The sequence below is a fragment of the Mesitornis unicolor genome, unplaced genomic scaffold (genome assembly GCF_000695765.1).
Source record: "Mesitornis unicolor isolate BGI_N332 unplaced genomic scaffold, ASM69576v1 scaffold29187, whole genome shotgun sequence".
Taxonomy (NCBI): Eukaryota; Metazoa; Chordata; class Aves; order Mesitornithiformes; family Mesitornithidae; genus Mesitornis; species Mesitornis unicolor.
Window position 1 is genome coordinate 45,029 of NW_010194806.1, and position 14,544 is coordinate 59,572.

General features: G+C 38.4%; 1 protein-coding gene across 1 annotated transcript in view; it reads right to left on the reverse strand.

Annotated features, from left to right (window-relative positions):
- Positions 1-14,137, reverse strand: part of MTMR7 (myotubularin related protein 7) — a 38,016-nt gene extending 23,879 nt beyond the window's left edge. The window contains exons 1-3 of the mRNA XM_010187932.1: positions 13,934-14,137; positions 2,088-2,210; positions 905-1,067 (exon numbers count right to left, since the gene is read on the reverse strand). Of these exons, the coding sequence (XP_010186234.1) occupies positions 905-1,067; positions 2,088-2,210; positions 13,934-14,137 (490 nt within the window). The remainder of the gene's footprint in view (positions 1-904; positions 1,068-2,087; positions 2,211-13,933) is intronic.
- Positions 14,138-14,544: the final 407 nt, after the last annotated feature.

Consider the following 14,544-nt stretch of genomic DNA (forward strand, 5'->3'; position numbering starts at 1 on the left):
TATAAAGTTGAGTAGCTGTGCTGGCTGACTGTGCAATTTCCACCTCCCCTCTACATAGGAGATAAATTTCGTGTTCTCCTAGCAAGATATAAATTAAAGCCAGTGTTGTCAATTTGGTACAGACTGTAGTAGACATTTTCTTTGCGTACTGTTAAAATAATAGTAAAGGACAGAGGTTGGTGCTGTACTTCTACAGCTATCATGTAAAACCAACCAACCAGAAGCTTTGTCAGCAGGTTCTTAGGAGAGCAGCTATAATGCAGGGGACCACATGCTGGACTTCGACACAACACTTGGGCTTTCATCGAAAAGAGGAAAGGTTTCAAAAGGATCTTGATCTGAATTCAGCAATTCAAAAAGGGCACATTCAAAATGTAGGCTGAAACACAGGCAATCCAATGGAATAAATAAACTACTTGCTGTAAAACCTTTCACTGATTTTAAGAAATTTAGGCACAGCATAGAAAAGGAAAATTCAAATCTTGACATGACCACAAAATATATTGGGTTTTGCCAATGAATATGAAATTTATCTGGATTTAGACGGTTGTCAGTATTTTCCTAAATTCATACTTACATGAGGCATCCAGTAAGCAACAGTTACATATAAAATAACATTATATATATTTTATGGCCTGTGATACCCTAGAGTACTATTTTAAACAAAAGTTCTTATCGTACTTTATAGAGTGAACCACTTGTTACAATGTGCTTTCTTCATTTCTCTATAAGTGATTATTTTCACATGCTTGTCTGCTCAGAGACCTTTTCTCTCTTAACACATCCCTAATGAAGCCTTTTTTTCGTAACCCACAAAGGTGAAAGATGCAGAGCTACATTTCTTCCATTGCATTTTCCCTCTTCAGGATGAGGACTGGCTTTTGTGCCATTTTCCTTCTCATACCTGGTCGTGCCAGACGTATCAGAGATATGTAAACATCATGGCAGTCTCGTTCCTGAGGGATGACCAGCTGGATGACTTGGAAGTTCTTGCAGCGGATCAGCAATGGGCAACCAGTGGCAGTGGTGGCTTGCTTCTCGATAGAGGAAATCTGGCTGTGAAGAACCTGCAAGTGAATTGAAAACGGTTATGCCAAGCAATTCAAATCTTTAGGAAGAAAAACAGTTATTTATAACGATGTGCCAGGGCAGGCACAGTAGCTTCCACTACTGCTTCAGAAAATCCCCAAACTTCTCTTCTGGTAGTTCTGTTCCTATTTCCAGCTTCAGGCCCAAGCAACACCAACCAAAAAATAAGAGCTTCTAGAGCATTTCAGCTGTTCAAACATAAGCCTGGACATGCTATGTAAAGCTTTTTGTTTGTTTGCTTTAGTGAAAGCTAACAGTTGTCAGAAAAAGAGCTCTTTTCATCTATCTGCACAGTGAAAAGGTGAACCAGCATGTTAGACAAGGCTAAAATATTGGGCTTCTTCACTGGCAGAAAGACAGTCCTGATATAATCTTAAACTGTGTAAGATGAGATGAAACATTACAATAAAAATCAGGAGGGGAACAGTGGGAGCGAAAGAGGACGGAGTTAATGGTCATTACAAAACTAGACAAAGGATTCATAATTAAGCTACATAAAAGACTTTCAAAATGGTATGACATCAGAGCTATATCTGTACCTATATATATACCTGCAACGTACATTATCAATCAAAGTAGGGAACCCAAAATACTACATTATGCAAAAAAAAAAAAATAAAACAACAAAATCACTGAAGCAGCACAAGCAGCCAGGGAGAGAGCCAAGAGCTGACTTCGTCAAGGTAGTGATTAACATTTAAAGCATTTGTCCTCAGTTCTTCCTGGACAATAGGAGCAATGTTGTCGTTTACAGCAGCTGTTTCTCAGTCAATCTCATCTGGAATTTGTACAGCGAAGGTCCTACTGCTCCTCTTACTGTGTTGCAATATCTAGAATCCACCGAAATTTTTCAGACTTTACCAGATTGGAATTTCCCACACTCTGAAGCATCCATATGAACTAATTCACTATGTTTAAACTGTTTTGCAAGTTATTTTCAAATTACCATCAATAAAATGCCACACACAGCTAACTGAAAAAAAACCAAAAACTCATACCCAGGTTTCTTTACGAGTTTCAGAACCATTTTCGACAAATATGACATGGGTAGCTGTTAAATACAAGGTTCCCAGTGTAGCTTTTCTTGAAGATAAACGATCAAGTAACCGAACATTTTCCACCTATACAAAGAAATGACAAAGGAAAAAAAAGGAAATAATTAGGCTATGAAATAGCCTGCCATAACAAGATCTCAACATCCACATACTGGCCATTACAAAGTAAGTTCTTTTCAGTATCATATGAAATTACTATCAGAAGAGTGTAACTAAATAAGAAAATATGATTATATTATGTGATCTACTTCCAGATCTACCTTAATGTTTGTTTTTCCCCCTCTTGTGGTACCACTTTACCAAAATCCTGTGATAGGAAGGCAGGGCCTGGCCTTCAGCTAAACTGTATCTCCATGTTGTCCATTCAAGCCATTCCAGAATTACAGGGCATTTCTGACTGAGAAACTAGAACAATTAAAAAACCAATAAGATGGATATTAAAAAGGGTCAAAACCTGCCTAAAACAGTTAACAATTTGCTACCAGGGGTTTGATGGGTTCCTACTGCAACAATTTTAAAAATAAAAACAGTAGTATTTCCTAAAAAGATACCTAGTTCAAACAAGTGAAACCAAGGAATGCTGATGGTCGATATCATAACTTGTAGTAAATTATCAAAATGGTGTCTTCTCTCTAAATGATGGAATTGTATGAGAGCATGTGCTTCTCATGCAAGGAGCAGCACAGATCACTGCCCACTGCTGCAAAAGATCTCCAACACACTGGCTAATCTTCTCCACATCCTCTCTGCAACTCTTCACTCAAGACTTATAATTCCTTTTATACACCCAGTTATTTTCAGGATTTGAGGCTGGTAACTGTTGAAGAGTTAGGCCTCCATTAAAATCAAAAGGGACAGTGTTGTGTTTGAAGTACAGAAGCTGACTTAAATGTTGCTCTGAGAAATGGAAGACAAAAAAAAAAAGGAACCAAGTTAAAGAAGACTTTATCACTTTTGCATTGAAATAAATATAATATTGCACCTATTTCCTGAAAATCAGAATTGGGTACGACAAATATAAAGAAAAATGAGTAAGAGGATCAGCAAAATCAATTTGATTTTTAGTAATACAGAGATTCTGAGTTAGATTGACAGAAATGTCAAAGATGGGATGTAGCCATGTATTCTCAAAATTTGAAGAGATGATTCTGCTGAAATCACACCAGAAACAGAATGATGCCAGCACCTAAGGATTACATGTTTACAATGAGTATTCCAAATACACTGCATTATTTTAAAAATAGGAATAAAGAAATCCTTAAAAACGAAATAAGCCAGTCTGGTAGAAAAATGTTTAAAATCAAACAATTAGTAAAACCAAGTCTTCTCCCTCAAGGCCAGTTGCAATCTGCTTTAAACAAAAATAAAACATCTAGAAAGCATGAACAGAGTCTTTTCCCAGGACCATCTATTTCAGAGGTCATGTATTGGGGTGAGGAGAAATGGAAGAAACACAACATCAGTCCAGTACGCATTCGGTAGTAAGCAAAAGAGGAGATGCAAAAGAGCGGGGTTGACACAAAACGAAGACATAGGCAGTTCTCAACTCTAAAAAGAGCCCACAAATAACAACAGTAAATATGAGGATTTTTCTGGAGAAAAAAGGTACCTGCAGTGTGGTCCAGCCAGTGAGGACTCTGCTGCACAGGCTCTGATGGTGCACAAGGCAGTCATCACCCCTAGATACCACCCTACAACCTGAGGGAGTTTAGGCCATGAAACACGAGCAAAGTAGGCAACCACACAGCAGGGCAGGAGCTGAGGGCTGAATTTTCAGGCCTCCTAATCACATCCGCTCCCCACTCATCAATCAGAGCCCCATGACTGAATAACAAAAAATGCCTCTTGATTGTTTTAATACAGAGCTACAAATAAAGTAAATGTTGGACCTGAATAAGCAGGAACAGTTGCTATAAGAACTACACAGCAAGTCATATTTCATTAAAACAAATACAACGTCTGGACTGGGTGAGAATAGAGATGCACCCAGACCTGTGGTTTATCTCTCAGACCAGACAACTGCAGTTGCTGAGGGAAGAGTGTAAGAGCCGAGCATGTACTGATGCTCCTCAGGAAATCACCTCAGCTTCTAGAAAGCAGCAGCTCCGAGGGCTTCCTAAGCTGAGGTCATAGTTTTCAGTAGGCCTAACTGCATTTTGATGCAAATTAATTTTGTCAAACAATATTTTGAATCCCAGTAATTTACTCGCACCCACAACAGCCTGTGAAAGTGAGCTTCACATTTCAGCTATGCACTGTACAAAAAATCCCTTCCTCTCGCTTGTTTTGAACCCACCGCCAATAGCAGATGCACCATGCATCTGGTGACCCATGTGGTAAACAGGGAATGTCCTTCCTCATTTACTTTCTCCGTGCCACACATGCTGGTACAGATCCTTCCTTCCACCCTCGTGTTCCCAGACTGAAGAGCCCAACCTTACGTAGTTGTGACCTTTCTGGAAGCTATTCCGGACAAGCCCTTCCACGCTTCTGATTATCCTATGAGAGGTCTGCTTCTTGAGAAGAGGCCAAAATTGCAAACAGAATTCAAGATTTGGGTGTATGATAGGTTTGTGTAGCAGAATCGTGATGTTTGCTGTTTTGTTCCCTATTAAAAAAATTTTCAAACATTGCTTGCTTTTTGTGCTCTACTGAACACAGTGAGGTTTTTGGGTTTGGTTTTTTTTTTTAGAACTAGCAATTTTAACTCTAAGTCATATCTGCATACATAAGCTAAGACCTACCCACTATGCATATTATATTTATTAACAATTAGTTTTGTCTATCAGTATCATGAGACATTGTTGCAAGACTCTACAGTAGTCTTTCATTTCTCCTACCCTGAATAACATCAGTACCATCAGTGAACTTTGTCACCTCTGTCATCACCTCCCCTCTCTGTATCTTTCAAAACATCTGTAGGTTGAACTTCACAGGCTTTTAAAGATTCTTTGGATCTCTAGTGATGAGTGACCTCCATTACAAAAATGGACAATATATTCTTACTATTTGTTTCTTGTGTTTTAAGTAGTTATTACTTAGAGGCCTGTATGTCTATTCCTACAAGACTTAAGTTTCTTCAGGAGCCTCTGATGAAGGACATACTCAAAGGAATTTTGGAAGATCAACTAGCCTCTATCAAATGGATCGTCCTTGTCCATATGTTCAGTTACTTTTCCAAATAAATTTTAGAGATTCTGGGTTTCTCTATGAAAGCCATGCTGATTCTTCCTCTTTTTATCATACTTATTCATAAATCTAATGATTTAGAAGGGACCTTAGGAAGTATTGAAGCTCCCACCAGTTTATCAATTTGGGTCTATTTATCACCTCCATTTTTTTCAGACCAGGAAACTTTTAAGCATCATTACTGGCCTGACAGTTTTGTACTTTAGTTCTTTTAAGGTGCACGGATACCATCTGGTCCTGGTAATTTTTCACTCTTCATTGTTTCCAGTGTCTTTTGAAATCTCTTCTTACAATGCTTTTATTGCTGAGAAATCTTCTGGTATGTACTTGACAGAGAAATATGCCAGGATGAATATGCCTCTAAATATCTTCCCTACTTTGATCATTTACTAGTCCTGTAGATTTTCTGTCAGGATTTTACCTACTTAAAAGACAGCTTGGAAATGGCTTTACTACTACTATTGCCAAGTTGTTCTTCAAAATCTCTTCTGGCCTGCCTTATTTTGTTAATATATTTAACTTGTTCATCCTTTATTTTCCTCATTTAAGCACAACTTCAACTTGAAGAAAGCTCTTTTACTTCTAATAAAAGAAGTCCTTTTAATAAGAGACATCCTCTTACTCCTTCACCCTGTTGTTCAGCAGTGCAAACCTTTTTTTGGTCTTTTAAAGCCTTTTTCTGGAAGTTGGCTAGCAGTGAGCTCCCATATTTAAACAATCTTCGTGACTCCTATAAACATATTAATTTTTGGCTCTCTTTCTTTCTAAACAGTTTTCACATCTTTATGCAGTTTCCTCTTTGAAGTTAAACATTGCCATGGGAGATTTTTTCCCCTATTTCAAGAATGCCGCATCTAAGTACATCAGTTGCTCTCACACAGAGGTTTTAGCTGTATTTTGAACCAGGTTTTCTGTCACTGCTTAAGACCAAGTCCTAGAGTTATTTAGAATTACTTTTGTTTCTTTTTCAGGATAAACAAATAGCCTCTATGTAAGCAATCATTTACAAAACTTGAAATTTCACTCAGAATCACCCTCCAAGCCCATTTATGCAATCTCAATTTGGTAAATGATGTCTCTCGTTGTTATTGCATTTCCTGCCTTCATGCCTGTTTGATCGTGTCTAGGATGTCACAGGCAATGCTGTCATTTAGGCAGGACAGTCAGTACCACAGTCCTAATACTGTACTGCAGTCCTGTGGTGCTACCGTTCTGCATTTCCTATTTGGTCCTGTAATTTCACTCTGTAGGGACTCTATGCTTTTGTGACACAGTTAATCTACGATAGACATAGCTTTACCTGTCTTTCCCATGTAATTTGTCACTGACACTAGCCTGTCATAATGATTATTTTTCGTTCACCAGGTTTTTAATGCGCCTATTACATCAACATTCTCATTTATAACCAGTAACACTAGTTTTGATTTTTTTTCCTAAGTGTTTAATACTTGTACAGAAACAGATATATTTGGTCCAATTGTCTGTTTCTTTGCTCCTGTTAAGTAGCGTTCTTGGCAATTTCTATTTATTTGAGAAAATTTAATTTTTCATGATGACAGAATTTTTTGTGACACAGCACAGCATCCAAAATATCTTATGTTTTCTGCATTCTAGCAAGAACTTCTCAGTTTTGCAGTACTTCAGCATGGATAAGTACAACTCAGAATGAGCTCTCCCACCAGGTTCAACAAGGAAAAAGTACTGTTTGTGACACGATGCACGCAGACTGAATTTTTAGCTAGCCCTTATTTCTGCTGACCACACAGGGTGCAGTAAGAGTCAGTTAAAATTAGTGAGAACCTCATAATTTGGCTTAATAAGAATTAGCATGATTCTTTGATTGACCTTGCCTAGTTCTCACGTGATATGTGTCAATCTATGATTGCAGTATGAGAAAAACAAAGCAGGTTTACTAACAACTTGCCTCATGAACTACTTTATCATATCTAACATAATTTCCACAGGGAAAGGGAACTACTTAAGACTTAACTCTACCTGGATTCAAATCCACAGTTCTGATTTATAGTAAGTGGCACGAAGTACCTTCAGGAGCAGTAAGGGCCTCTAAGGACTAAGGAGCTTGTTCTAAAATCTCCCTGCATAACCCCCTGCATGGATTTACATGGTTTTCATCTGAGCACCATCTGTGTTTCTTCTGCCTAGTTTCCAGTAACTTAACTTTCTGAAAAAACAGTGTATTTCACCCATGGAGAGGGGGAGGGGGAAAGAAAAAAAAAGGAAACCAGAGTTGGCCTGAGTCTTAGATTTCATTCTGCTGATCAGAAGATTCAAAGAAGGAGTCTTCTTTCTTCTTCCCCACCCTCCCAAAAAGGAAAAGACAGCCAAGTCAAATAGTGCCTTTAATGGGAATATGTTCATTTCCACAAGAGAAACACACGTTGCAACAGCGCTTCGGAAGAAGTTGATTTTTTCTACCTAAAAACTAACGGCATGCTGAGAAATTAGTATTAATAGTAAAAAAAATAGATTTAGTATCAGAAAAATACACTGTAGTAACTTGTCTCCTACTTCTCCAAAAAGTGCTTTATTTTCTCATCAAAACTACTGCAGACTTTATTAGAGAACCTAAAAATCATGTATGTACTGACACATGCCAGGAAAAAGCATATACACCATGTGCATGTGCTTTGCCTAAAATAAGCAACTGGTGGGAGAGACCAGAAAATAACAGGTAAAAAATAAAACAAGAGCAAAACCAGCCTGTAAAGTTGAGAGCTGAAAAACCTCAAGAAGCAAAAAAGAAAGCATTATCCAAGCAGGTCTGGAGAGTGGCATCTAAGTAAAAACTTCAATAATTTATTTGAAGCTGTTGCCCCAGTCATTTAATTTTGCCTGATGACTGTGGTTGTCTAGGCTTAAAGAAAAGACTACCAAGAGATTTACTTCAATGATTACAACTCCTTACATGGGGATAAATAAAGTTGGCCAGAAACTACTTTCAATGCAACACAGATGACAGAAAAAAGGAGGCAAAAATAGAAGTTAAAGGGAAGGCAAATTTAAAACAGATGGAAGGCACTTTTTACTTAGAGAATAAACATGACAAATGACTTATGAACAAGGTTGCCATGAGGTCATTCAATAAAAAGATGTCATATCAGGGAAAAGCATGGGTCAAAAATTTATTCAGGCACAACTCCCACCAGTTTCAATGGGACTCCCACCTAAGGAAGAATGGCAAAGATACGACCCTGAAAGTGTTCAGAAAAGTTGGCGTGCCAAAATGTAATTCCTAAAAATACCTATGTACCCTAATTTGTTTTCATTTTCAGTATAGATTAGTTCTTGAATAAGCTCTGACCCCATGGCCTATTTTAAAATGTTTCCTGAATATGCTACCTTTATTTGCACTTCTTTAAGATTTATCAGTATTTCCAAACACATGGCAGCATCATTTAAAAGTGCAGAAGTTACTGCTACTTTTTCATGCTGTTTATAACTGCACATGGAAAAGCTCCTTCAGATGCAGGATCAGTTTTGACTGGAGAGAAAGGAGAGAGAAGCCAAGCTGTACAGCAGATTTGTCAGACTGGACAAAACTATGCCTCGGAGAGAAACCTCAGTCCCACGCCAGTCCACATTGCTTTGCTCCCTAACACACCACCACTTGTGTACAGCAGGGAGATGTTACCTGACACAGAATGGTCCATACTGTAGGATTTTCAAATAAAACCAAGTCTTGAATCAGGAAATAAACATTTCAGAGAGTTTTATTCTCACTACACAGGTCTGTGCATTTGCTTCCCATCTATTAGCTAAACCTGAAGTAGAAGACACTTTAACTGCCAGTTCTGCCATGGTCATCACTGAGCTGCCCATTACAATTACCATTGGGCATCTGCATGGAGAACGTAAGCAGAGAAACCTACCTGGCAGTCAAGAACAAAATATCTCTGCTCCCACGTATCACCAAGTGCTCCCCACTCCTTTTGGAGGAACCCTTACTAATTCCTCTAATTCCTTATCACATAAAAAAAGGAAGAAAGACCAGAAAACTCTCCCAGCCAAGACAAAGATGCTATTTGAAGGTAGGCAGGAAATGTCCTAGCTCAGGCGACATCCTCAGGAGCTTCTCTGTTGTTCAGCCAGTTAAAATCCATTGCTGTACAACAAAAGCCTGTGGAAGCAAGTTCCAGATAAAAGCTGAACAAGTACCTCGAACCGTACAAAGTTTCAGTGACTCTTCAAGGGTACAGAAAGACTGCTCTTACAACAGTTTGGGCTGCTGAAAAGGTTGACCCAAAGCCAAGGAACGGGGCCATACCCCATTAGGTTAATGGCACGCAGGTAGCCCTAGAAAGGCTGCTTCTCGTCCATCCAGGTCTTCATCTTCCCTTGGGCACCTAGACCGCCCAGGGATTTCAGGCGCCTTCCCTACTCACCTTGTGATGGTAAACATGCGAGTAAAACCAAGAAGAAACCAAATCCTGGGAATTAGTGACAGAATTCTGACCAGCTTCAGCACTGCAGGCACGCAAAAGCTAAGAGAAGAACTTGTGCAAGCCAAAAGCCTGAGTCTAATGAGAAAAAAGGAGCACAGCTGGTACGACTTGAGGCCAAGTGGAATATTTGAGCTTTCTTCACCCTGGTCGACCCCAGCTGTTCATGTGTTTAGCATAATTCCTGAGAGTGAAAAAATACAACATGCAAAAGTCCAAATGCTATTACAATTTTTTTCACGCAAAGACACTATAGTGTTGTATTTGTTAAACAAAACATAAATGAATGATCTTTTTTGCATGATCTTGGAATAAGAATAAAGGAGAACCAAACTGCCAGTTGATGCTGCCATTTAATGTGGTTTTCATTCTATTTCATAAGAATAATGAAAACTGTAGTTTATCCATGTAAATTTTTTCTATTTCCATGTCTGAAAAGATTTCCCAAGTGCAGTAAAATAATGTACAATCAAACTGTAACACAGGGTTGCATATGTCTAAAGAGCTGCATACGTCAAAACAATCAACCAAAGCAAAACATACCAAAATGATTAAAATTAAAGTAAAGGTACCTTAAGGTCGGCATTGTAAAATGTTTCCTCAGGACAAACCCGACAGGATAGGGGAAGAGACTCAAGAAAAACCTAAGCAAGTCTAATTTACTAAAAGACTAAGGTGAAACTAGAATACTGGAAAAGAGATTAAAAAATATTATAGAGAATGACTTGCAATGTTAGTAAGACAGTAAACAAATTACTTAACAATTTGGATTAAAAAAAACCCTATTGTCTGCTAAGATCTATAAAAAGTGGGAGGTCAGTACCATATTATCAGATATAGCTGAGTAGCAGTTGTATAATGAATGCAGTGAACAATAACTTATTACAAGCATATGGAGGATTGCAATATGGTGTCAACATTGCAAGAAAAAGCACTTTCATAATATGTTTCCTCTTTCAGTCCATACTAGATCCCATTTATCTAGAAAAGGAGAAGAGAGCAACAGAGGAATTAGTCCTAAGTTTTGTGTGTGTTCTATTAAAAACCGTATCAAACAGCTTTAATTTAGGGGGAAAAAAGTGCTTCCTCAAGTCAGTAAATCTTACTACATTTGCAAAAATTGTTTAGATTTAGTTCTGAAAATATATACAGAAAATTACTGTACTGCTCACTGCAGTAAGCTGGAGTAGGGAGAAAGAGTTGTGCATGCAGCCAGGGGACACTGAAAAGAAATGTACATTTTAATTCCTCCATCTGATACAGGCTGCTCCATTGCACGTTCAAAATGATGCTCTGTTCCACAGTCTATTTTAGAGCAGCAGTACCAGCCCATCTGAGTGTTCAGGCCATAAGAGAGTTGCATTAAAGATGGATTTGAAGACTCCCTTTTCTCAGGGTAGGGATCTGGCTTTCTCAGCAGAGTACACCTGCACCCCAGGAAATGTTTGTGTGTATTTTCTGTTGCAAATAGATCATTCCTTTAGCTCACAAACACTGATAGATCAAACACCACCCACTCGAGTCCATTAACAGCAGGCTTAGAGATTCCAGCTCTGACCACTCCAAAGCCAAACTTCCCAAATCTTCTGCTCCAACCTCAGTCTCCTGCTACGCATAAACAGAAATCAAAGAGTGCCCTGCAGGCATGCTGTCTTAATGATTTTCAGTACCATTTTTTAAGTGCTGTATGTTTGAAAGTTACTGGTTTAGACACGGATACCAAGACAACAAATTAAATTACGTGGCTATCCATGTTTTTTACAGCTTGTTTTATGACTTCATCCAGCTGCCTCTTTATTGAGGGTCACATTATTGAAAATATGAAAGTCTGACATAGAAAATCCAAAGGAGGTCTGCCAATTCCAGTTTTAAGAAATTAATTATATTATTATGGACTTAGCAGAGCAATCTAAATCTAAAAGGAATAGACACAAAACTAGAAATCAAAAGACAAACTACCTTTCCGATTAATACAAGGAGTCAATATATGAATCTCACAAGGGAGAAAGTGCCTTCCCAGTCACACAATGTGGGAAAGTACTTAGAGACAGACTTGATTATTAAAAAAAAATCCAAACCACTTAACCAAAATGGAAATAAAACACATACTTGAAACAGGTATATGTATGAAAATCAAGTTTCAAAACTGAAAAAGTATTCAAAATAGAAGGGCCCTAATGCTAAGGAGCATGCAAAATAAAGAAAACCAAGTGAAAGTTGCATGAAAAACATAAAAGAGAAAGCCTTTTCCAAACAGAGGAATTCTTCCATTGCCTTAGATGACCTTGGAATTAGGACCACTGTCTCCATCTGTGTTTATGCTTCAGGACACAAGTTTGGGAGCATCTTCCCAGATGGATCATGCTTTTTCTCACTTCCCTTTACATCGCCTGTCAGTTAGTATTTGGAATCAGATGTTTTGGTTACAAAATTAAAAGCAGCACTAGTCTGATTCAGTAAAACAGCTCCTGTGGTCACTTGGCAAGTCATTCACCTCACAAAGGTCAGCATGCTCCTGGGCTGACTGGAGATTAGATATAATCAGTAAACATTGAATTAGCGAATATATAAATGGTCAACTGCTCTACAGACTCTTACTACTACACAGGCACAGAGTTTTGAGATGATGACTATATGACATGTTGTAACAGCTTTACCTGGAACCACACTGTTGACACTTCCAATGAGATGACCAAAGCTTAAGAACAGAGACAATGATGAAGTGGACCAAAAGTGTTTTTCTGTTTCTTCACTATACACCCAGGAGATTGTATATTAATATACCAGCATGAGAAATATGACTCATATCACAGAAGTGAGAAAACAGATCTAAGAGTAGCAAACAGATTAAGTTGATTTTTATAACAGAAAATGAAGAAGGTATCAATGCCATCTAAGTTTCAGTATCTTATTTAGGTGACTAAGTTAGAACCTTATGCACATGAAGATTAAATGGTGAATAGTGACTGTGAATCTAGTCTAATGAGATTCTGGAAATTCCTTTGACTATGTCCATGGAGTATCTGTTCTTAAACTATATACCTAGCGCTAAATAGCAAAAATCTCACCCCATAAGTAGTGATGCCCAAAAGGAAAAAAGGAAAAAACAAACATGAAAAAAAAAGACAATGCAAACTTCACCCAAATAAACAGAAAAGTGAAATTTCAGCTGAAACTGCACTCCAGTTTTAGTTCTAGTCTTCTGTAACAAGTTACTTCAAAAACCACAGTGGCATTCAATCATTTAGATAATATTTCAAATTGCTGCCAACAGAAAAATTGCAAACCACTTCAACAAAATAGGATTTTTATGGATCATGGAGCAGTTTTATCTGTGACACCTACTCCAAGCTCAAAGAAAAGGGAAAAAAAGTGTGATAATTTTGTGATATTTTGAAATTCCAGCAACAGGATGTAGGGTTGTACTGCCTTGCCAGAAGAACAGTGTTGGGCCAAACACACCTGTAACATAATAAAGTATGCACAGGTAACAAAATTAAGGGAAGAGAATGGCACAGAAGACTTCAAGACCATAGTGTGCTCCTGTGCTGAATGCGCCAAGGCTGGTTTGGCTTCTTGCCCTAAGCAATGCACACCCAGTGCCTGTGTGGGCAAATGGAAACAGCCAGTGCCTTGGATCACTCTGGCTGTTTTTTCTTACCCCTCCAGAAAGTCCCTGTTGGTGCAAGATGAGGTTCAACCTGGTACGTTAGATCTCAAATCTGTCTATATTGGAGGCACTTCCAGGGCAATCACAATGAAAGAAACATTTTATTTATTCACATTAAAATTCCAGCAAAGATAGGTGCAAATAATGGAAAATGAAGTAACTACTGATGAAAGCATCTTCTGTTTCAGTATGAAAAATTACGCCTTCCAAAGACCACTTTGTACAAAGATTTTTTGACTGTTTAAAAATAGCAACACTTCATTTTGAAAACTTTAGTGCAACTTTTTACAACTTGAGATTTCATCTGCTCACCCCTACTTTGATAGACTCCCATCCCTTTGGCAGCCCTCTCAGAGAGCTGGCACCTTGAAGACTCTAAGTACCCTGAAGCTCAGCAGTGAGACTTCCAACTCCAAGCTCTACACACGGAGAACAAATTAGTGTCCTAACAGTGAACAAGCCTGCATTACCTGAGTTTCCAGGTTCCTGGTTTCACAGGGTGAACCAAAGTTCTCATATCTACAGCCAAATGCAGTACTGGTCTGGTGTAGGCTGTGAGAGCGGCAGGACGTTGACTGTGGACCTAGGAACCACGACACGACCTGGCTATGGTTAGGTCTCCAAATTGCAGAACTGACCCAGGACTGGAGTTTGAAAACCCCAAAGTCTCCCATTTCACCGCTGACTTGAAGGAAGGACAGTTCTTGGATCCTCAGTAATCTCCTGGGTAGACAGCCAGGAAAACAGGCAAATAGTCATCAAAACTCTGCTGATGCTGTCACAGAACTTCAGCGACAGCAATAGCCTTCTGTGACTCATTTTAGTCTGGTAAATAAGAATATGTCCATTTAAAACTATTTAATTGAAACGCTCCTGGTAAGAAAAAATAAAATTGCAAGAGCTGAAGAATGGAAAGAGGGTGGAGTTCAATAGAAACACTCCAAAAGAAGGAAAGAGCAACACTACAACCTGACAAGTCTGGGAGAAAGAAATAAAAGATCTGAATCAGTGAACAAGAAAAAGAAAATACTGCTTGAGGAGTAAAGCAACATCCAAAATCTTCCAACATAACAAGACGAAG